The sequence below is a fragment of the Theobroma umbraticum genome, unplaced genomic scaffold (assembly GCF_002168275.2).
Source record: "Theobroma umbraticum cultivar Fairchild unplaced genomic scaffold, ASM216827v3 scaffold_51.0, whole genome shotgun sequence".
In the NCBI taxonomy this organism is placed as follows: domain Eukaryota; kingdom Viridiplantae; phylum Streptophyta; class Magnoliopsida; order Malvales; family Malvaceae; genus Theobroma; species Theobroma umbraticum.
The window spans coordinates 3237174-3261611 of NW_018397260.1; the positions used below are offsets into that span (position 1 = coordinate 3237174).

The following is a 24438-nucleotide window of genomic DNA, read 5'->3' on the forward strand; positions in this document are numbered from 1 at the left end:
AGGATTTGCGAAAAAGCAACAAATTAATTCGATGATGTTTGTAAATTTTAATTTTGTAATCAATTAAATTAATTCAATGTTTATAATTATACATTATTGGATTTAAAATTGAATTCATCTAACTAATTTGATATTTAATTGGTTCAATTCGATCAATTTTAATTAGTTTTTAAAATATTTAATTTATTTACTCCTTAATTATGACATATTGCACCAATCCAACCAATCAATTATCCACCCTTATTACCTAGAAAGAACACCGTATTGTCGTCTGGAACCAAAAGATGTCTGAAACCAAACAGGTCGATTAATGTCCGGACCTTGAGGGATCAATCGAGTTACACGTGGTTTTAACTATTACCAACCGACAACTTAAAAGACGGGAGTAAAACTAAAAAGCGTACTCCACAATGCACCGAATAAAATCCGAAACTGGTGGAGCAAGTAATCGGTTCGGTTGGAAGAAAAAGAAACGGTTTATTATATACTAGTTTCTTATTGACGGAAGGGAGAAGAAGACTTTAGACGCTACCTTCTTACACTTTCTCTGCTTTGCATCTCTCAAAACAAGCAATCTCCAGATCCAAATTCAATCTCACTATTATCGTTGAAGAGATTTGAATAGATGGAGTCATCGTCGACGAGTCAACCTGAGTTTGACTACTTGTTTAAGTTGTTATTGATAGGGGATTCGGGTGTGGGGAAGAGTACCTTGCTCTTGAGTTTCACTTCCGATACCTTCGAGGACCTCTCTCCTACCATTGGTAGCCTTATCCATTTCCCTATCTCGTTTTGCGCACAATTTCATTAGAGCTTTTTTTGGGTTAACTTGTTTTGTTCACTGAAAATTTTTGGCAGGGGTGGATTTTAAGGTGAAACACGTCACTCTTGGAGGTAAAAAGCTGAAGCTTGCGATTTGGGACACTGGTAAATACTGTCTTTTTCCAGAATATTTTAACTTAAATCATTTCTACGATGATGTTTTGGTTTCCTGTTCCATTGTCTGTTTTGGGTTAGTTATGTTAATATCTTAAGAAATGTGTTACTCAAACGTAGTATTGACATTGGAATTGGGTTTCTAGACATATTGTTTGGGACCAAAGATGCAATACTAATATGAGTTTAGAGCTGTTAGACAGCAAGTTTTTGAGTTAAAACGTCTTAGTTTTTTGAAATTACTGTTCCCGAAGGCCATTACAATGCCAAACTAAGCTTTAGATAATTACAGTGCAGATAGTAGTAGAAATTGAGTCGAAAAGGTAAAAATTTTCCTTTTATATTGAGTGTATAGAGCAAATTCAAAGTTTTAAGATAGTGATATTGCAGGAACTTACTAAAGTGAATATGGTTTCTGCATTTTTACAATGACTCTCTGGTCACTGTCAGTTGCAAAATTTGAATCAAATGTACATTTTATGATGAATTATTCATAAAAGAACTCTCTCTCTCTCTCTCTCTCTCTGTCTCTTTCTGTCCTTGGTTAACACCTGCATTCACGCATGAGGATAGGATGTTTGCAAAATTTGGCCTTTTCATGAATACCAAAAGTTGTTTTGCATCAAAACAGTTGAAAAAATAAATTATTTTATCGTATCTTTACTTTTTGCAGCTGGACAGGAAAGATTTAGAACGCTAACTAGTTCATATTACAGAGGAGCACAAGGGATAATAATGGGTATGGACTTCATTCATTTCTTGCTACTTTTATCAACTTCTATGGATCAGTTATTGTTATATTTTAACCTGTGATGTGAAAACAATTGTTATATATAGATGTTGATCCATCAGATCTTGCAGTAAGAATTTATATTATCCATGAATTTATTTCCTTATTTCTCTGCTTGTTTTTTTTTTTTAATTTGTAATTTGTAATCATGCTTTTGATGTTTGTAGTTCTATTTTGTTTATTAAATCTCACAATAATGAGGCATTCTAGGGCCATACTTCCTGTATCTTACTTGAGAGGACTGATGGAATGAACCTCACAAGCTGTGATAGGTTGGGTTGCATTTGATGTCATACCAGGAGACATTCATTTTAAACAGTATTCTCAACCTAGAATATTCTGGTCCAGTTCCAAATTTTATTTGCAGGGTTCATTTTTGTGACATTAGGCTAGGTTGGACTAGATAGGGTTGAAAAGAATATGTTTGACATTGTTGAGGAAGACGTGGTAGATAATGGATGCTGCTTTGAAAAGTCTCACAATTTGGTGTACATTGATTTTCTCTCCATTTTATTTTTTGCATTTTTCCTAATTTTAGTTCTGCACAGGACATGTCTTCTTTTATAAATTTTTTGGCCTTTGAAGGATAGAAATAAAATGAAATAGAATTGAATATATTGTGTTAAGAGGTGGGTAGCATTTGGAGTAACAGCTGATACGTTGTGCTAAAGGATTCCTTGTAAGTATAATCATGACATGCATTTCAATAAAAATTATGCTCAAAATATTAGGTTGGTTCAGTTTGGCTTCCCAAAGCTTCCACCAAGTGTTAACTCTTTGCTTTGAAAATTTAGAGCAAGTGTTGCAATGTGCTAGATGGCCTCAGGTTGGGTAAGTTAGGCCTCAAACTTGAGAGGTGCTGGGTGTTCTGATATATTTGAAAAGCTGTGTCAATTTAGCCCAACATTGGCTAAACATTTTGGTGGCAAAGTGAGGGTTATATTGCTTGGTGCAATCAGAAACAGTATCAGGCCATCATTGGTATTTCACAATCAATGTGTAAGTGTAACTGCTGTCTTACATAATCAGAACATAGATGAATTTAACTCCTGAAGAAAATTTACATAAAGTACTCCTTTTGTTGATTGATTAAGGGAGGGACTCCTTGTTTGGATATACTTGAATACTCATCTGGTTTATTTATCACTTTTTCTGGGGTCTTAGAGATTCCTTATATGATGATAGTTATTATGTTCGTATTTGTGCAGTGTATGATGTAACACGGCGAGATACATTCACAAATCTTGCTGACGTATGGGCTAAAGAAATTGATCTGTACTCAACAAATCAGGACTGCATCAAGATGCTTGTTGGCAATAAAGTTGATAAGGTATAATTTGAGAAGTTGTTATGTCCTTTAATTTTATTAAGGTTGTTTTTTTTTTGTTCAGTATTGCTCTGTCCCATGGGCCTATTGCTATAACAGGTGCTGTTCTTGATTGTTTTCTTAATATTTATTCCATATGATCACTTGTCAAAAAATAGGTTTGTCCCAATTTGTTTTTTAAACCCATATCTACACCATCATTTACAGGAAAGTGAAAGAGTTGTCAGCAAAAAAGAGGGCATTGACTTTGCTAGGGAATATGGATGCCTTTACATTGAGTGCAGTGCAAAAACGCGAGTCAACGTGGAACAATGCTTTGAGGAGCTTGTCTTAAAGGTGATTGAAATTTTAGTGTCTTGCATCTTATTTTGATTGTTGTATAGAGGAAACTACTATGCTATCCAACTAAAATATAACTTTGAGGAAAAGCGCAAGAACTTAACACTATGAAGTGTAGTCATTTAAATATTATTCCTCTACAATGTTCTAGTTTTGGTTCCTCAATACTAGTCATTGGTCTTCAGTCACCACTCACAAGCACTATCTAATTAAAATATTAAATATACTGGTATTTTTGAGTAGTTATAGTATTACAGCCTAGCTTTTTGTATTATCCTAGTATTGCTACATATGTAAGTACCAATATTACTAGAACCTCTATATCCTAATATGGGTGGGAGAATACTTATGATTTTAAGTGCATGGACAAGCTGGTTATTTATTTGCTTAATTAATTGGTTGTTGGGATGCATTGTCCGGCAGTATTTACGGCCATGGAATTCCATTTTTGTTTGATTCGCTGCAAAATACTATTGCCAACTTGATATTTAACATCCAAAGGCTCCCTTCCACTTCATTCAGTGAATATATTTGCGTGCTTCTGCTCCGATTGACAATTCTGCAATCATGAAGAATCTGCAAGAGTTTTACCTTAATTTTGGTATATCATCATGTCCGAACTTGAAAGACATAACCTCAGGCCTCTAAGTGGATCTTCTCCTCTCAAATATTTAGTTGGTGGCAGGCATTTAAGCATGCTGTTTCCAAATTACTTCAACATCAATTGGCATTTGAAGCATGCAAATGCATGCTCATACATGTAGACATGCTTGCTTAGTTTGGTTAACATGGTAATTAATGTTGGATTTGCAGATATTGGACACACCGAGTCTCTTGGCTGAGGGTTCATCTGGAGTGAAAAAGAACATCTTTAAACAGAATCCTCCTCAAAATGGTGCTTCAGCTAGTAGTTGTTGCTCATGGTGATCTATCGTTAACATGATGCAACTCTCTTCAGGTTGCAGCTTGTTTCCTTTACAGCTTTACCATGTTTATTTTAGCTTGTTCATGTGGGGTCAGTCTTTGGCCATGAACTGTACATTAATCTTGAATATCTGGTATTGAAAGTGATGATGTTCCTGCTAATATCTTTTTCTCCTGTTTCTGCTTTGCATTTGTTGTGGTTCATATTATACTACCCCAACCCATGGATCTGAAATTTCTGAAAGAAAAAGCATTAAACAAGAGCAAAGAAATCAGAGGGATGATAGATTACTAAGTTTCCTCAAAACCATTATTCAGATGTGGGGAAGCATGTTAAATTTATATAATGAAGAAGACCTAGGTAAGAGTATTCAGGGAAAAGGAGTGTGTTGGACAGCCCTAATTGATTCTAAAGCATATATCAAAATGGGAGGGCTCCAATGAGACGCCACGGAGAGCACATGCATGTTGCATATATATATATATATATATATATATAAAAGAATGTATGATGCAAGGAACCTCCAAAAGTAATCAAAACTGCCAATCTCGGTTGTCGCCGCACATTGACTTAGGATCTGATGAAACACTTTGACTTTTTTTTCCTCCTCTATTTTAGTAAATTACCATTTTACAACTCTCCTCTCCAAAGGCTCTTAACAACATATCCGAGTAGATCCTCATTCTAAAAATAATAAAATACTCGCTCATCACAGACTAAATTTCTTGAATATACACGTCCAAAGAAATTGTGTAACTTTGCACAAATATCTATTTTTCATTATTTTACCAATTTGTAAGGAAATTGGAAAAGAGCAGGAAGAAGTCTAAATCTGATCCAATTCCAACCCAAGGATGGAAATGGTATTATCTTTGTTGTATGGAACGTTGGGCCTTAACGGGTCCATTTGTTTTGAAATAAAATATTTTTTAAAAAATATTTTCAGGATTTATATTTATTTAAAAAATAAAAAATTAATTTTAGATGTAAAATTTTTTATGGGGTAATAGGGTTCTAAGATATTTCTCAAAGAACAACAAAAACACTTTTATACTAAGCCTATGGGTATAAATTTGATGAGTATTAATATTTACTTAAAATATTAAATAATTAAAATATTAATTCTCAAATTATACAACACTATTGAAATTAAAAAAAATATTTTTTCAATGAAATCATTCAATGCAATTAAATTTTTTATTTATAAATTTAATAATCATACTAATAATAATAACAATAAAATATTTCAATGATAATTTGATTAATACATATTTATTATAGGTTTAAATCTTACTAATAATTATAATAAAAAATATTTTAATGATGGTTATTTAATATATACATGTTTATAAGTGTAGGTTTTAAATATCTTATACAATTGATGAATATTTATATTTTTATAGTTATGATAAAAAAGTGATAAGATGAAAATTTTTTAAAAAATTAAAATTTATTTTCATTATAGATATTTAGTTAAATGCTTTTGGAAATATCATTAGTGATTTTATCTATTTTTATTTTCTTTCTTAATTTTAATTTTAAATTAGTAAAAATCAAATATCAATATTATTTTATAATAAATTTTTATTTATTATTTTAATACTTAAATAAATTCATCATAATAAAAAATATTTTTTATACAAACAATAAAAAAATATTTTCAATAATTTATTTAAATAATAAAAAATTATTAAATTTTCTCATAAAATATAAAAAATTTTCTCCTAGGAATCAATGTCCGGTTGGTTTGGACCCTAGTATTTCTCACAAAACCCAACTCTTTTCTGTGGGTAGAGTAGAGGCTTAAGGCCATCATCCCCCACATCTATCTTTTGCTTCCTCCCGGTAGGCGGCACCCTGAGTTTGAAGCTGAAACAGAAATCATCTTCTATAATAATAATAATAATAAATAATAATAATAAAAGATCGTTTTTAAAAAGGTTGTAAGGAAATTTTGTTACGTGTCTTTTTATCCTAATAACAACCTGACGGACCCATTCGCCGCTTCCTGCTCCTTTTCTCCGCCAGGTGGCGATGCCGAGGCTGAGGCTCTTCCTCCTTCTCAACCAGCTGACGCACCGCAACTCCTACCTTCTATCTTTGAACCACCACCACAGCAGCCGCCTCAGTCAGACGTTATGATATCCTCTAGGAACCCCGACGCTCTCTTTAGCGGTGGAGGCATCAGGTTCTCCCATTTCCCCTTTCTCTTTCTTTCTAGTTTCTACTAAGTAATCTTTTAATGTTAGCAGATAAAGGAGTATCACTTACTAAAATAAGTAAATATGTATATATATTTTCCTTTGTATTGGATGATCAATTTAGAAGGAAGAAAAAATATTAGTCATAATTTGTCTGCAAAAGTGGTGAATTATTCTAATTTTCTTTTTGTAAATTTCTAGATATATAATTATTATATAATTATAATTTTACGTAACTCTTGTTTGGTATAGTGTTTTGTGCTAAGGGTTATAATATTTTTCAATTTGAAGAAATGACCCTTTATCAATTTGAATGTACAAGTACAGTTCAAGGACCTTTATTATTTCAAATGGGGACTTTCTGTTCATATGGCTCTGCAAATGATGCACTTGCTGGCAATAACTTTATGCTAGATACTACTCTCACTAAGCATTTTATCCGAGCTAATTGTGTTATGCACTTTGCCTTTTTAATTGTTAAGTAACATAGTCATAACCTTTTTAATACATCCACTGGTTTTAGTTCTGTCAATCTAGCTGTTGTGGGATGTTTCTTAGTGCGTGGGACTTAAGATCCGGGAGGAGTGCATAATGATTTTGTATTTAATCTTGTATCCTAAGAAATAGGATTTAGCTGATTGGCTTTTAATGTGCATGAATATTTTGCAATGTTATTGTATTACCTTTCAAATTTGATGGATACACCTGTTTCATGTTGATCGAAAATGGGGTTGTATAAGATCTCAAATTCCAAGCGTAATTAGAATAAAAGGAAGATCCAATTGAATTTGACACTTGACCTCTGTTGCGGCAAGGTTCTTAAATGGTGAATTGTGTGAATAATCAGATTTAAACTTTTGAAATTTTAAGTGCCTGTTAGTTCTGTGAAATCATATAAGTTACATTTTTTTCTTTGAAATTTTGTGGACAAAACTGTATATGAGAGGCTATTTGATCCTTCAAATGGAATGTTACATGGTAACTAAAATGTTATGGTTCTTTTGCCAGCTTTCTCACTGGAAGTCGAACTGGTAAATTCAGCTATGGATATTCCAGTTTCAAGGGCAAAAGGGCTTCAATGGAGGATTTCTATGAAACAAGGATATCTGAAGTTGATGGTCAGATGGTTGCCTTCTTTGGTGTTTTTGATGGTATGTCCCCACTCTATGCCATTATTGCTAATGCGTTACATTGTTGTCTTCACATTATTCTTTACAAGCTACTATATTTTATGGTTTCAAATGCTGGTGCATGTGGTGGTTTATTATTGATTTGCTTTCATTTTTTTCCTCTCTGGTATAGGTCATGGAGGTTCAAGAACTGCCGAGTATCTTAAAAACAACCTTTTCAAGAATTTGAGTACACATCCTGAATTTATCAAGGACACAAAGACAGCTATATGTATGAAGTTGAAGTTTTCACTCTATTATATGCTGGGGAATTCCTTGATCTTGTTTGTTTATACATGTGGAAACATATATGTATATTTTTGTATTATGCCAATGGATGTATATTTCTTTGTGGATATTCAGTAGAACAAGCTTTTGATTGCAGTTGAAGCATTTAAACAAACTGATGAGGATTACCTCGATGAAGAGAAAGGCCAGCAAAGAGATGCTGGTTCAACTGCGTCAACTGCTGTATTATTGGGTGACCGGCTGCTTGTTGCAAATGTTGGCGATTCTAGAGTGGTTGCCTGTATAGCTGGATCAGGTTGCTGTCTTCTCTGCTAAGGCTGGGACTTGTTAGGATCATTTAGTCTAAGAATCGTTATGGTTAAATATTCAGACTGAAAAGGAATGTACAAAATGAAATGAGAATAAAAATTAATTAGTCTTGTGGCTCATATACCATCAAGTAATAGCTTAATGGTTATCACATGTTAGAGATGCTATTATCCTGTTAGCTACTGAGAGGCTTTGAAGGCTTTGGCTTGAACTATTTCTCCACCATTTAAAAGTACAAATATATAAGGTCTGGATTTTACCTTAATGTATAAGCTTGAGAATATATGACAAAAACTTGAATTCTGCGGTTTTTAAACATTGGTTGAGTATATTTGTACTTTCTGCAGCTGTCCCTCTGTCTACTGATCACAAGCCTGATAGATCTGATGAACGCCAAAGGATTGAAGAGGCTGGAGGTTTCATCATTTGGGCAGGTAAATACGCCTTTTTGCAGTCATTCATTCCCGCATCTTTTCTATCAGATTGCATTCTCAGTATGCTTGTACTGTCATGCTGATGCATTTTCTTGGTTTCAATGTTTTCCTTTATGGACTAAAGGTTTTCATTGTCTAACTTAAGAATTTCTTGTTCGGGTTATGAATTTGTTTTGCACTTCATTGCATTAAAGTAGAATAGATTTCAGTGAACTGCTTAGCATTTTCTGCATAATTGGACTGAAATTTGTAGAAGATTTTCCTGATGTGATTCAAAACTATTTTAGGGACCTGGCGTGTTGGTGGCGTTCTTGCTGTTTCTCGTGCATTTGGCGATAAACTACTTAAACCTTATGTTGTTGCTGAGCCTGAAATTCAGGTGGTGTTCGGGTTTACATAATCTGAAAGTTTGTATTTTTCTTTGAGTCAATTAAGTTTGGTGTGAAAAAATGTGGCAACAGCTGCAACTTGAGGCAACTGAACCAATTATTAGTTTTCAACTGCTAAAGTTTCCTTTGTCTGCTAAGAAAGCATTCTCTCTCTATCTCTCTCTCTCTTTTAATTGGAATCATAGCATACTTTTCATCTAAATGTACTTAGTATTGTTATTCCTTACCAATGCTCAGGAAGAAGAAATTGGTGGTGTAGATTTCATAATCATTGCAAGTGATGGGCTTTGGAATGTCATATCTAATAAGGTGAGCATTTTTACCACATTTATTTCTTTTGCTAAGCAAAAGAAAATATAGAGAAACTTTGTATTGATTTTTTTAGTTGTATCTAGCATTCTATAGTGCAACATCCATAGAGAGGCCTTATTTCTCAGTAGTTGTAAATTGGTAATTAACTTTTATGCAATCTAATCACCTTGATGTGTTCTCTTACTTGCAGGATGCTGTGGCCTTAGTGCAGGATGTAACAGATGCAGAAGCTGCAGCTAGAAAACTTATAAACGAAGCTTATGAACGAGGGAGCTCAGACAACATTACCTGTGTTGTTGTGCGGTTTGACAGCTCGTGAACTTATCGAGGTTGTAATTTATCTGTAAATGATCACATCTTTATCTTGCTCTTCAGACGGAGCACTTTTATTATCAGTATTCTTTGTGTCTCAGGTGTTGAAGACTACCGCATGGAACAGAAGCAAGAAGATAGGAATTTCTATGGATGCAAATTTGAGCTACCTTTGGGCATTGTGGTAGTTGACTAGTACAAGGGATTCCGAATCATCGGTTATTGAGTGTTGTATGTGTTTGACATTTGGTTTGTTATAATTATCTAGCAATCAGCTCATGTAAAATTACTGATGTAGCTTTGAGACATTTGGATGTTTCGATACAAGCCGTAGATAATCAAATTGTTTAGTAATTGTTTTCTCCATATTTAAATCTTTATTACTTACCCCCTCCTTTTTTTTTCAAAGTGCCATATTGACAACCACATCAAATTAAGGTATAACCATTTTCACACTTTGCTTTGGTGAAATTGTTAAATCTGGCAATTTATATTTTTGTGTTTTAAACGTATCAAATACAATTAGACACAAAACATGTTAAAGTTAAACATGAATACGACATGAATATTATTTATGTTTTAAATTTAAAATATGTACACTTATACGTTTAATAACTGTATAATACGACATAACATATTTAGATATGTTTATTAAATGTGTTAATATATGACACAAACACGATTAATAACATGATTAACACAATTAATACAATTTAATAAAAATATTTATAATTAAATATAATTTTATTATTTAATTTTAAAATTAATAATTATAAAAACAATTATAACAAAACCAAACAAAACAAAAACATCAAATGTAACAAAATAAAATTAAAAATTAAGATTTGGGCATGACATAATTATATTATTATCTTTATAAAATTTAAAAATTTTATTAAAATAATTATTTAAAATTATTTAAGTAAGGCTAAAACAGTTTTTGATTATTAATTTTTAACAATTTGATAAACGTGTTATGTATATACGTTTAAACACGAAAACACGATTAAACACATTTATACGTTTAAACATGATAACACTATTAAGACGATTAATTAAACATGTTTAAATATGTTTTAAATGTGTTACTCGTGTTTAACACGATAAGACACGAAAATTTTCATATCTTAAACATGTCAAACACGATTAAATACTAAATAAGTTAAACCCAAATTTATTTAATCCCGTATTTTCTCATATCATGTTAACGTGTTGCATCTAAATTTTCCAGGTCTAGAAATTGTTAGTGAAAATTTCAAACAGCTTAATTGAGTTGGATTGGATCTCCAACATATCTAGTGAAATGGATTGTTTAAACAAAGTTAAATCTTTGTGACCAGGTCTAGTTGTGGATCAAGAAGAAGAGGAAGGTTTGGCAGAAAAGTCATTATTAAAGGAGATTTATTTCAACTTCTCAAGAAATTGATTATTTTTTGAAATGACTATTTAGTGAGATAAAGTTATATCTATGGAATAAGGGATACGAGATTAGTTAATTTATTTTCTTCGATTAAATATATCATTAATATATTTAAAAAATAAAAAAAGGATAATTTTTTTTACACAATTCTTGATACCGAAGTCGCCTCTCTTACTTTTTCTTTTTGTCGATGGTTTTGTTTGATCTTCAATTTAATAAATGAACTATCAATGTATAAAAAAAAAAGAATTAAATAAATATAAATGACTCGACACCAGTGTTAAAATAAAAAATTATATTGTAATGCTTTTAATCCATTTCTAAGGCCCAAAAACCTTTTTGGGCCGACTTTAGACCAAAAATCTTGAGACCTAAAACCGCTCAGGGTTTTAGGCCATTGTTTGAAGCAACTTTTGGTCGGAACTGTCAGCAGAACGAAGGAGCCGACTCTACCCGTCCGCCGCTTCCTTCTCTTCCTCTCTGCTTGTTTCTCCACAAAACATTTTCCTGGAAAAAGAAAAACGATAGCAGCAGGCATAGATGGCTGCGCAAAAGGAGCTTCTGGTAAGCTCCAAAGCGGAGCTTAAACGGAAACAAAAAGAAAAGAAAAAGGCCAAATCAGGCGGATTCGAGTCGCTGAACCTAAGCCCTAATGTCTACAGAGGAATCAAGCGGAAGGGGTACAAAGTCCCTACTCCAATTCAGCGCAAGACCATGCCGCTTATTCTTGCTGGAAACGACGTCGTTGCCATGGCACGGACAGGTTCGGGGAAAACGGCGGCGTTTCTGGTGCCGATGCTGGAGAAGCTGAAGCAGCACGTGCCTCAGGGCGGTGTCCGAGCCCTTATTTTATCTCCAACTAGAGATCTGGCCCTGCAGACATTGAAGTTCACCAAGGAATTGGGAAAATTTACAGGTTTTTTTTTTAATTTAAAATTTTTCATGAAGTGATTTTTTAACGTTCATTTTTCATTACTCATAATTTATTTGTTAAATTATTGAATAATTAAAAGGTTTAAAAATTTTGTGAATAGCTAAATGCATGGTTTCTTAGCTTTACAGTAGTAAAAGTAATAACCAGACAGAACCTTAGCTTCTTCCCGTTAAAATTGATTAGGTTGCTTTGTGTTGAGTTTGAGAGACTGCTAAGGGTTGTAAAATGTAAAGAAAATGCAATCAAATAGCATTAATAATAGGAAAAAAAATCCTAAGATGACACCCACATTATCTTAAACTGATTGCAATATTGCTAAGTTTTTATAACCGACTAAGAATTTGTTTTTGATTGGCCTGCCATCGTTAATGCCAACTTATCAAAAGCTGTTGTCTTTGTTGTAGATCTTTGTATTAGTTTGCTTGTTGGCGGTGATAGCATGGAAAACCAGTTTGAAGAGTTAGCACAGAACCCTGATATTATTATTGCTACTCCTGGTAGACTGATGCACCATCTAACAGAAGTTGACGATATGTCACTTCGTACAGTGGAATATGTGGTCTTTGATGAAGCAGATTCTCTCTTTGGCATGGGTTTTGCTGAACAATTGAATAAAATCCTTACCCAGCTTAGTGAAAACCGTCAGACCTTGCTCTTTAGTGCAACATTACCGAGTGCCCTTGCTGAGTTTGCGAAGGCTGGTCTGCGAGACCCTCAGCTTGTGCGGCTTGATTTGGAAACCAAGATTAGCCCTGACCTAAAGCTTATGTTTTTCACCTTACGCCAGGAAGAAAAACATGCAGCATTGTTGTATTTGGTAAGGGACCATATCAGTTCTGATCAGCAAACTTTGATATTTGTTTCTACAAAACATCATGTGGAGTTCCTTAATATTTTGTTTAGAGAAGAGGGTATCGAGCCTTCTGTATGTTATGGTGATATGGATCAAGATGCTCGGAAAATTAATATATCAAAATTCAGATCTAGAAAAACTATGTTGCTTGTTGTGACAGATGTTGCAGCTAGGGGAATCGACATACCTTTACTTGATAATGTCATCAACTGGGACTTCCCTCCAAAACCCAAAATTTTTGTTCATCGAGTGGGACGAGCAGCAAGGGCAGGTCGGACTGGTACTGCATTTTCCTTTGTGACATCTGAGGATTTTCCATACCTTCTAGATCTGCATCTATTTCTCTCAAGACCAATCAGGGCTGCACCTACTGAAGAGGAGGTTTTGCAGGATATGGATGGAGTAATGAATAAAATTGATCAAGCAATTACAAATGGAGAAACTGTTTATGGGCGTTTCCCTCAAAAAATTATTGATCTTGTTTCAGATAGGGTTAGGGAAATGATTGATTCATCTGCTGAACTGAATAATTTGCAAAAAACCTGTACAAATGCTTTTCGCTTGTATTCAAAGACTAAACCTTTACCTGCACGGGAGTCCATTAAAAGAGCAAAGGATTTGCCTCGTGAAGGGTTGCATCCAATCTTCAAAAACATTCTGGAAGGAGGTGAATTGGTGGCACTTGCATTTTCTGAACGCTTGAAGGCTTTCAGGTAATTGATATAACAGCCTTTCATCTGCAATATGTTTCTGCTTAATGTTTAAGTTCTCTGTCGCTTTGGGCTTTTGTGTGTTTTTCCTTTTCACTTTTAATTTGTGAGATTCTGAAGCTGCAAAATTTTAACTCTACAATTACTGATTTACACCAGACCCAAGCAGACCATTCTGGAAGCTGAAGGTGAAGCTGCTAAATCAAAGCATTCGCAGGTAACTCTGCAATTTTTATTTGTGGTGTTTTCTTTCTATTGTCATTGAGTACTTTCTAAGTACGTTGGTTACCTTTTTTGCTTTTGGCTCTTACCTAGTCTGAGTCCTCTGCCTTTTCTTTCTTTCTTGCATTAGTACAAGCTAGTGTCCTAGACAATTATGCTGCACTCCTTGTCAATTTTTGACTGACCTGAATGTACAATCTGTAGTTTGAGAAGGGCACTTACATGAGTGCATCAAGGCATATTACCAGCAGTTAAAAGATCTTTCCAACGTAAATATTATGAATTTTTGTCCTTTCTGTATCTTTTATGCTTTAGTCTCTAAAATGTTGTATTAGATTAATACACTGAGAATATGGTGAAGCATTCTTGTCCTCTATTTTCTGCGCACTATCGTGTTGAAAAACCACAATGGTTTGCATTTTGTTTGGTTTAAATTGGTCAAAGCTGACCAATAACAGATGAGATATGACAAAACCTGTGAAAAAGACCTGGAGATCATAATGATGAAAATGAAGTAGAATTTGGAGCAAAGTTTATTTGGAAAACTTTTACAGGATATTGAGGAGCCAAGTAGAAACAATTGCTTGTTCTTAGTGATTAAAAGAACTTTTGCATGCCAAAAGAGAGGGATCCCCGCAAACCTAAGCTGGAAACTTTCTCATTATTTTTAATTGAATTGTTTGCATTCCTATTGTTGAATTTCTAGACATCCCCATGAAGGAAAGTCGTAGAATGTTGGAGCAATCCTGTCCCTCATTTGGGGACATGATTTCTTTCTGCCAAGTCATACAACCTAATAGCACAATGAATCTCATAAGATTTGGAGTTGGTCATGGCATTGCCACATTTGCAATGTGGTTTTCTACCTCTTCCTCTCCCCGAGGCAAATGTTCTTTCCTCACTGTTATAAAGCAATGCAATAATTTCTTGACGGTCACATGAACTATTTGTGCCATAAGATGTGAATTTTTTTCCTTTACTTTCTGTGTATATCTTCCAATTTTTTTTTTATATGTTTTCTTCATAATATTCACAATGCTGCTTCTTTCCTCATTTAATATGTTGCATTGGAATTATGGCTTAATGGTAGGGTTCCTCTAGTCAGTGGGTCGATGTGATGAAGAAGAAGAGAGCTATACATGAGGAGATAATTAATTTGGTTCATAAGCAGCGCTCTAGCAATCATGTGGACAAGGTTAGTTTTCTGTTTGCAAAATGATGGTTGCATAACATTATATTTATTTAGTATTTGCTACCCACCCACACACAAACTACACTTCTGATATCTTTATAGAATTTGTATCTGGTGTATAATTTTTCTGGCTAGTTGCTAGACCTTTTAGTCATTTTTGGAATTATTTCAATAGTATGATCATTTTTGTGATCTATTTTCAAATTTCATGGTTGTTTTGAGAGGTCCTGAATCATGGTTTTGGAGAAAAAGGTTGACTTAGACCTATTTTAGTTACAAACATGGTTGATTATAAATGGTTTGAGCTTTTCTTTCAATGTTTTTATTGGAAATTAAGTTTTTCAGTTTTTATTATATCTCATTTTGTCTGTTCATTTCTATGTAAGTTCATATTGAATATTTGCAGGAAGATCAATCTGAAGTTACTGCTTCGAAGATCAAGGAGATAAAAGGTTTTTTTCCTTTTCAGTTTTTAATTTATTCCTTCTAATTAGAGCTCTCTTTCTCTTTCCAACTGAATACCCTGTGTTCATAGAGTGGTTTTTTTATTCATTATCTATTTATATGGAGTAGAAGGATGAAGAGGGTAACAGGAGCTACGTCTTATGCTTTGAATGGTTGAGCTCATAAGAAATATTCTAGGATCTTATGAGCCAGGTTTGTTGGCAAAATGTGAGATCCCTTTTTAACTGGGGTAAAAGGAAACCAACACTTAACCAATGAGTAAAATTCAGCAACAAATAGTTTAACGAAAATACATGTAACTAACCGTGTTTGTCCTAACAATTATATTTATAAATTAATAAATGATGGGTCTTCTCAGAGAATTTACTCTTTTCTGTTTTGTTCAAGATAAAATGTTTTTATTCTCTTTTGTATATGTTAGAAGCTCGTGGTTCTAAAAGAAAGGCAACAAACTTCAAGGATGAGGAGTATTATATAAGTGCTGTGCCAACAAATCATGTACGTTACATTCAGATCTTCCAACGGAAATTCCTTTCAATTGTGGTCTCAGATTGCCAATAATATACTACAATTGGTTGTATTTTCTAATGTGAACTTTGAGTTTTGTTTTAATGTGTGAAATCTGCTAACTAGTTTGTGTGCATATTGCTATCACTTTCAGCATATGGAGGCTGGTCTCTCAGTAAGAAGTAATGAAGGGTTTGGATCACATAGGTAAAGTTCATATCCTGATATTTTCTTAGCTCATTTTGCCTGTTGGTTCTTCCCCCTATCCGTGTGAGGAGTTGGTGATATACAAATTTAAATTTCCTGGAAGAGATTGGACGGATGGCAAGTATTTTGACGCTAGAGAATGTATCATTATAAGTTATCAAGTTTATCTTGCCATCTAAATCTCTTGTATAGTTGATGTCTGTTTGAGTCTTATCTGACCTCGTTCTTTGTGTCTCACTTTATATCTGGTAATCCCATTTACATTTGCATATGTTGCAGTGGAAGAAGATTCTGCTTTAATCAAGATGTGCATGTATGCTCTTACGCAATATGAGAAAACAAAAATTGATAAAAAATTGCTGTTTAAATTTGAAACATATTCATGTACTTGGGACTTAATTCTCCTGTCTGCAATGGTTGCATGTATGCTAAAATAATTTTTGTATTTGCAGGTTGGATTCTGCTGTCCTGGATCTTGTTGCTGATGATAGTGAAGGTTTGCAGAAACAAAAAACCAGATTTCATTGGGATAAGGTGCTTGGAGCTATTTGAATACTGATCTTTTTTACTTTATATAAACTACTTTTTTTGGTTTTTAATTCAAGTCATATGAACCTTTGTGTGCAGAGGAGTAAAAAGTATGTCAAATTGAATAATGGTGAACGTGTTACAGCTAGTGGAAAGGTAATTTTTCTTGTTGATTCTATTTGTGCCTGTCTTTCTGGATGATCACTTCCCTTTAGTTTCAACTTTCAAGCTTATCGCTTAAGATACGTTGGATGCCATCTCAACCATAGCCAGTGAACAATTCTGTTGCTATATTGAGCTATATGGCAATGCTCATTCTGTCATTCAAATACATCCCTGGCATTTTGGCTTCAGTCTCTGATGACTTTATTGACTGCTTTTATACCCATTGGTCGTTTTGGTGCATGTGGGAGGAAATTTTTTTCTACCTTTTCATTATAAATAAGTTATTCTTGATGCTATCGATATTCTGTCTTATATGTTAGGCAAGGTCTTCTAGGTTGTAAACAATGCTACTTTGATGGCTTAGTCCTATGGTTGTAACTGATCTTATCAACTAGCTTGCCAATGAATCTATGCCAGGTCTTTCTTGTCCATCACAAAAGAACATTGAGAGTTGTGAGATAACTTTATTGGGATTGTCTATAATTATTGTCATGATGAAGGTGTAGTTTATCGATGAGGGTTTTTAATGATTCATGCAAAGATGGTGGACTAGCTCAGTAACTAACCTGATGGTTTGGGACCTCTCACATTACTTTCTGTTGTTTTCAGGTTAAGACGGAGAGTGGTGCAAAAGTAAAAGCTCTGAAAACAGGAATATACAAGAAGTGGAAAGAACGATCTCACAGAAAAGTATCTCTCAAAGGAACAAGTAATGGAGAGAATGCTGAGACAGCAAACTCATCAGGTGGGGCTCTGATTGCCCATTTTTTCCCTTTTTCTTTTTCTTGGATACTGATGATGTGCTCCAATTTATTACTACTATATGTCCCAGATTAGTTCCTTGTAGCCATATGCAACATACACTTGATAGTGGATTTGATTTTTTCTTTGGTTCTACATCTCCTGTTTTTAGCCACGTGCTTAAATCTTTCTATCTGCTCTTTGCAAACTAATTCAGCTTCTGCTCATTTTTAACTTGTTTCTGCATTGGCCATAATGTTTGTGGCACCTTATCCAAGTTTTCCTTTTTTAGCTGCTTAACTGGACTGTTACATCATTCTCCCAACATGATACTAGCTGTTAATACGAGACTTTCTCAGTTATCAAATCTGCACTGTATGTTGAAAAATAAACATGCACAGTGCTCTTACAAACAGTTGGATGGTTGAACAAGTAACATTGTACTTTCTATGGAATGATAATAGTGCCAAATCTGTCATTGCATTTATCCCTTTCCATTTCTCAAAATTGAATGTTGCTTGTAATAGCAGTTAGCCATCCCTCTTTGTGTTGTCTGCAACTTTGATACTTGTTTATAATGCTGCTAGTCTTGTGATGGTAGAATCAATCTATTATTTATTTGGGCAAACAATTTCATGCAGGAGACTATCGATTACGAGGTAATGCTAGAAAGTTTAGAGGGAACAAGAAATCACAGCACTCTGTGCCTAATGCTCATGTGCGTTCAGAAATTAAAGATCTTGAACAGGTGCGAAAGGAAAGGCAGAAAAAGGCAAATAAGATGTCATTAATGAAGGGCAAAGGCAACAAGAACAAAGGTAAAAAATCTGGTAGAAGTGGTAAAAGAGGAAAGTCCAAGTAGCAGAAGCTTGTGGGATTCGATTGCCAAGAGATCATTGCAGAGTCGTTGAGAGCAGATGACATATGATATAAGGTGGTTACTAGCAAAAAGTTTTGAGCTTCCAACAATTGTTTTAATGGCACAGCTGATGCTCATTCTCTTTCATTATATCCAGTTATATGGGATGTGTTTATATATATGCCACACAAGGCTTTTTTCCCTCTTCAAGTAAGGGCATGTTTATCCTCTGTACCTTTTGCTCACATAAATGGCATTGTTTGGTTCATTTGTAAGTGTTGTTGGAATGACTATTTTTGGAGAAACTGGGAAATGGTTATTACCGAATAGGCAAAAAAATTATGTAGACAAAATTACTTTTAATCATTTTGTAAAATTATTACTTTCATATAAGTATTCAACTCTAGCATCTAAAACTCTTTGTTTTAAAGTGGTGTAGCTGCACAATTGTATTAAGAAGTACTCCTTGTTCTTCGCTCAGAGTTGTTCCTTCCTACTGAGCAAAGTGGCCAAAACTTGTGGAAAAGCTTTAGCATGATCCAGCAATATGATTTATCTTTGTTCATAAACTGAATCGCAGGCCAACTTCTACATCTTGAAAGAAAGGATGATGGAATTGAAATTGGAATTTTAAAATTAATAAAAACTTGTATTTGTTTGTGACCTGAGTAGCCAATCTTTTGTCATCTTAATTTGCCCTCTTTTACATTTTTCCTGCTAACGGCATCAGTTTTAGGTTTTAAATTTATGTATTTTCATTTTGAGCTAAATAAGTTTTTATATTTTTATTTTGAGTTAAATAAACTTTTATGATTAATTATTGATTTAATCAAAACGTCATTAGTCATTTTATATCACGTGGAGCTGACATGATATATTAACATATCATAATTTGATAATGGTATGACATGTGGATTGATTATAATTGATGATGATGTGTCATGCTAATTTGGCACAATAATATGATCATATGACATTTTTTACATTGTACATCAATGCCATGTCAATGCCATATGAATATAAAATACCATGTGGATATAAAATGGTAAGTGATATTTTTACTAATAATAATTAGTCAATCATTAATCATAAGAGTTTATTTGACCTTAAATAAAAATATATTGATTTATTTGAAAGCAATAAAAGAATGAAGGGCTTATTTGAATTTTTTTAAATAGTTTAAGAGTTTTTTTTAACATTATGTCTAAATTGAAAACATTCAATATTTGAAATGCAAATTAATAAAATTTGGTTTTGGCGTAAAAATATTCTTAAAAAGGACCAAAAAATCCCTATCATAGCCATTAGAATGCTAGTTTGTTCAAATTTCAATTGCTTGAGAATATATTCTTTTGGATTCCAAATCCTCTGACCACATGTTTTGTCTCAATTCTCACAAATTGTCTAATGTTTATATTTTAGGTTAAATTATGTAATCAGTCCTTATACTATGCAAAAAGTATAAATTTAATCTTTGTACAATAATTTGTGTGAATTGAAATGTGATATTTTGATCAAGTTGACATGACACTAATAGAAATGATGTGCCATAATATTGACATGGCAAAACGTTTACCTGGTAAAAAAATGCTAACTCTCCACATGAGTCTAACAAAGAAAATATTGACTTTCAAATGTTGATATTTTTCCCATCCTTTTCTCCTTTACTCTAAATAATCACCTAAGCTAATTGTCAAATATTGTTCTTGAAAACTTTCAAATGTTTAGTAAGAAAAAATTTTGAACTTGACTTAAACTCAAACTCACAAAATTCCCAAAATTAATAGTCAATTCCAACATTGTTATGATTTATAATTAGATTATCACCTACAATAAGTCAAACTACATCAAATTAAAGTTCTTTCAACTTCGTTTCTCACCCATAAAGGCAACTTTCAAACTCCATTCACAACCCAAAACATAAGTTTTAACAAATCATTTGATTAAAGAACTGAACCAAGGAACTTATAAGATCTCAAACTTAAAAGCTTAAATCATTCATAATCGTAATCTCTCCTTTCTTTTCCTCATTTTAGAAAACTTATCTAAGATTGATTATTCAAAGGATCCAAAATCATATAGAATAGCATCCTCTATGGTGATTACGATGGTCCAAACACAACAAGAGCAGCAAAAGCAGCGTTAGCAATAGTGGATGGGTTGTGGGCGTTAGAGAAGGTGGAAGGTTTAGTGGTTGGGAAGGAAGGGTTACTAGAGGTGCTTGGGGTGACGCTGCCATTTGGCTACTATAGATGATGGGTAAACCCTCTCTGTCATGGCGGGGAGAAAGAAAAGAATGGAGAGACTAGAAAGAAATAGGAAACAAATGATAAAAGAGAAAAACATAAAAATCAGTATTAACTTAATAATTGGAAAATAGACGTGGCAATTTGTGAGAATTGGGATATGAAATGGAGTAGAAAATAAGGACAGAGGATTTATGGAGAGATGGAATGGAAATTTCCTATGCAGTCTTTGTGCTCTTTATTTGTGCCTGTAATTTTTGTCACATAGAAAAATTAAAAAAAAAAAAAACCAAAAGAATCGCATTTCCTTGATATCTTTATGGTTTGCCTTTTCTTGTATTTAACAAAAAAAAAAAAAACACAAGTAAAATGTTTGTATAAAAAATGTCAAATTCTCTCTCACTCGACAACTTCCCCTCCCTAAGTTTCAGCCAATGGACAATCGCCTAATCCTCTTGAAAAAAGCACCGACAATGATGCCTCTGCCAGTTTCCCTAAGGCGATCAAAAAATCCTTCTTGCCCACCACTACTAGTGAAAAACCACCAATCGTGAGCCTGAATGTTATAAAGATAATTCAATAGTGGTTTTTCCTTTATTGACAAATCGAAGAGCTATCACAACCTTTCAAGTTTTCTATCATCGGGGAGTTTATATGCATGCCAAAAATGGAGGTTATTCAATAAGCTTTCACCGTTGTTAGTCTTTCCGGTGCCTATAACATTCGATGGTTAGACTACAAACACATACTCATTAACTTATTGAATAAGTATGATTTCAAGAGGATTTGGGGCCGCCAAGCAGGATTCATAGCCAATCAAAAGATGGAAGTTTTTAAATGGAGCTTTGATTTCAATTTAGAAATAAAAAAAGCCATCAATTGTGCTTGTGTGCATCTCTTTCCCAAACCTAAAATCGCATCTATTTGAGAAGTCGATGCTTTTAGCAATTGACAAATCAATTGAAAATCCGTTATATGTCAATGAATCTACAACCAATGGAACCAGACTGAGCATGGCAAGGCTTTATGTAGAGTATGATTGTTTTAATCTGCTTAAGGACTTCATTTAAATAGTGATCCATGATAGACAATCGGGCCTTAATGCTGGTGGTTATACAGAGGAGGTTTAGTTCTCCAAAATGCCAGAATATTGCACTCATTGCTCTCACGTTGGTCATGATATTTCTACTTATTTGGTTCTCGGCAAAAAGCCTAATAAATCTAGAAAATCGAAGGCTTCAGGACCTTCCACTGTACTGCAACAGAATGTGGAAAAAAAATGTTCTAGGAAACAGTCCCATTCATGCAATAGGGAATCAAGAGTAGTTTATTGAAAATCCTGACTAGAAAAAGAAGAAAAAACTGCAACTTGACATGATAACAAAAAAAAAAAAAATGAAACATAGGTGACTGTTGATCGAAAGATTGCCATGCAATGGGGAAATTATTTATGATGATGCCCCTAAAACTCCTTTGCTGAAAACAACCAACAAATTCCATGCTATTGCTATTGATGAAAGAGATGAGAAAATAAAGAATAGGTACGTTAACATGCAAAAATCACCGAATGCCAGGAAAGAAAAAATTTAGGATTTTCTCAATGCATCTAGTGATACTAGAATGCATGAATATGCTGCCGATACCTTCTCTATTATTGTTCATGATTTATAGGATGAAGGAAAATTAAAGCGGGTAGAAAATAATGCACAAAACTTGACTATGAGGGAAAAAAGAAAGGGAAAAGAAAATGTGTTGATTCCCAAGCCACTGTTGCCTCTCAAGGAGAAAATAATTTTGCCATGCCAATAAACTTTTTTTAACAATTCACAACCTAATTCACTAATGGTTCAACCTATTTCGAATGTAGGTGTTTGTGTCACTACTACGCAAATTGCTGCAATTCCAGCAAAATTGAAAATCATACTTCAAGGTGTCGTAGTAGGAAATTTGATGGCTGTTGACTTCAGATGTTTTTTACAATAACAAACCATTCCCTTTCATTGATGTCTAATTACTTTATTTAAGTGTGCAAGACAAAGTTTAAAACCCTTCACGTATCTATTGTTTGGAAGCAAGTCAAGAAACTTGATTACAAGATGAGTTAATTAGTTAAAGAAGCAAAGAAAAAAAGGTTTAGTGAAAATAGAATGTTGTTAACGGATTAATATGGAACCTTAACTAGTTAAGGTAAAGCTAAGGTAAAGCTGGGCGCTACACAAAAGCAAGATAGTAATGCCTTACTCAGTTAGCACAAGGCTTAGTTGATTAAGAAAGTGTTGGAAGCTGAAAACAAAGGCATGCTAATTGGTTAAAGAATTGGGATAATCGGTTAGAACACAGGACTTTGGTACCTTCAAATGCCAAAATCCAAATTTGAAATAAGGTTGACCGTTGAAGGGAGCCAAAATAGAAAAATTCAAGTTCAAAAAATTTTAAATTAGTTAAAGCTAATTTTAATTGATTAAGGTTAATAGAAGTAAAGCCTCAATCAGTTAAAGGGAAAGCTAACTAATTAAAAGAATATTGCTACTTGGAAAAGATTGGAAATAGAAAGCTTTTAATCGATTAGAGTTTTATCTAGCTGGCTAACATAGTGAACAAAGTTGCCAAATAGTGCAAGCCAGAAAAAGCTTAATCAGTTAGAGCATGCCTGTAACTAGTTAATGGAACTCTGTTTGCACATTTGAATTTAATCACTAGAAGATAAAATAAAGGCTAGTAACGGCTAGAAACTGTCTCTAATGGCCAGAATCAGTCTCTCAAGTATTTAAAACTTTTGCAATAGTCAAGAATAATTGGGAAAAGCTACCAAGAGTGATTTTGAGCTCTGAAGACCAAGAACCTTTTCTTTACAGTTGTATTTCACTCTTATTCGTTGTAAAATGTTTAAGCTTGAAGTTGTAAATCTTAGATCAGTTAGGTAATTAATTGTACTCAATCTTTTTTTTATTTCTTGATTGATTAGAGTGTGCAAGACACTCTAAGGGGTTTACTAAGCTTAAGAAAGCTTAAGGATTGTTGTAAGAGTTTAGCGCTTGGGTTAAAAGTTTTTCTTGTAAAAACTTAGTGAAAGCTCTTAATTTCATTGGTTTTAGTGAAGTTTGATTGAAAATCCTTGATTAGGAAGATCAAGGTAGTGGATGTAGGTCAAGTGGATTGAACTACTATAAATATTATGTTTAGTCCATTTCTCTTAACCTTTTCTGTACTTGCTGTCTTTCAACCTTAACAAGTTTTAAACTTTCCATTCTAAAAGTGTTTAAGAGTTTTTTAGACTTAAGAGTTTTCTTTAAAATATTTTTTGTGTTATTCATCCCCTTCTAGTACTCCATTTGGGACCAACATGTGGTATAAAGCCTAACTTTTGATTTTAAAGCTTAACATCTTAAGGGAAAGATCTAATGGCTACTCAAAATTCTAATGATGCTAAGGGTTAATCCATAAATAGACCTTCTCTATTTGATGGAACCAATTATCAATTTTGGAGTATTAAGATATCCATTTATGTTACGACTTGTGACTATGAGATATGAGATGTCATTACTGATGGTCCCTTTCTTCCTATGAATACTAATTCGATAAATGGTGAGAAAACTCCTAAAGATAGAAGTAAATGGACAAAAACTGAAACAAAAAAAGTACAAATAAACTCCAAAGCCATAGACATTCTTATTTGTGCACTTGACTATAGAGAATA

General features: G+C 33.5%; 3 protein-coding genes across 4 annotated transcripts; all 3 read left to right on the plus strand.

Moving 5' to 3' along the window:
* The first annotated feature begins 475 nt into the window (after positions 1–475).
* On the plus strand, positions 476–4478 carry RAB18 (RAB GTPASE HOMOLOG B18). The gene is made up of 6 exons (XM_089783508.1): positions 476–764; positions 859–927; positions 1610–1675; positions 2935–3056; positions 3261–3389; positions 4206–4478. The coding sequence occupies exons 1-6, from the start codon at positions 626–628 to the stop codon at positions 4317–4319; spliced, it is 639 nt and encodes a 212-aa protein (XP_089639634.1). The 5' UTR covers positions 476–625; the 3' UTR covers positions 4320–4478.
* Positions 4479–6068: 1590 nt separating this feature from the next.
* On the plus strand, positions 6069–10058 carry LOC110416447 (Protein phosphatase 2C family protein). Its single transcript, XM_021428445.2, has 9 exons — positions 6069–6505; positions 7527–7669; positions 7821–7919; positions 8073–8231; positions 8593–8679; positions 8967–9058; positions 9306–9377; positions 9571–9709; positions 9794–10058. The coding sequence occupies exons 1-8, from the start codon at positions 6456–6458 to the stop codon at positions 9697–9699; spliced, it is 831 nt and encodes a 276-aa protein (XP_021284120.2). The 5' UTR covers positions 6069–6455; the 3' UTR covers positions 9700–9709; positions 9794–10058.
* A 1451-nt stretch (positions 10059–11509) lies between these two features.
* On the plus strand, positions 11510–18911 carry LOC110416774 (putative DEAD-box ATP-dependent RNA helicase 29). Of its 2 annotated transcripts, none has more exons than XM_021428849.1 (11): positions 11510–12028; positions 12451–13612; positions 13769–13826; positions 14922–15026; positions 15430–15475; positions 15910–15986; positions 16150–16202; positions 16655–16736; positions 16830–16886; positions 17505–17640; positions 18278–18911. In XM_021428849.1, exons 1-11 carry the CDS (start codon positions 11653–11655, stop codon positions 18496–18498), a joined length of 2373 nt encoding a protein of 790 aa, XP_021284524.1. In that variant the 5' UTR covers positions 11510–11652; the 3' UTR covers positions 18499–18911. The 2 variants fall into 2 exon arrangements, with proteins under 2 accessions (XP_021284524.1, XP_021284525.1); XM_021428850.1 differs by having other exon boundaries at positions 15913–15986.
* Positions 18912–24438: the final 5527 nt, after the last annotated feature.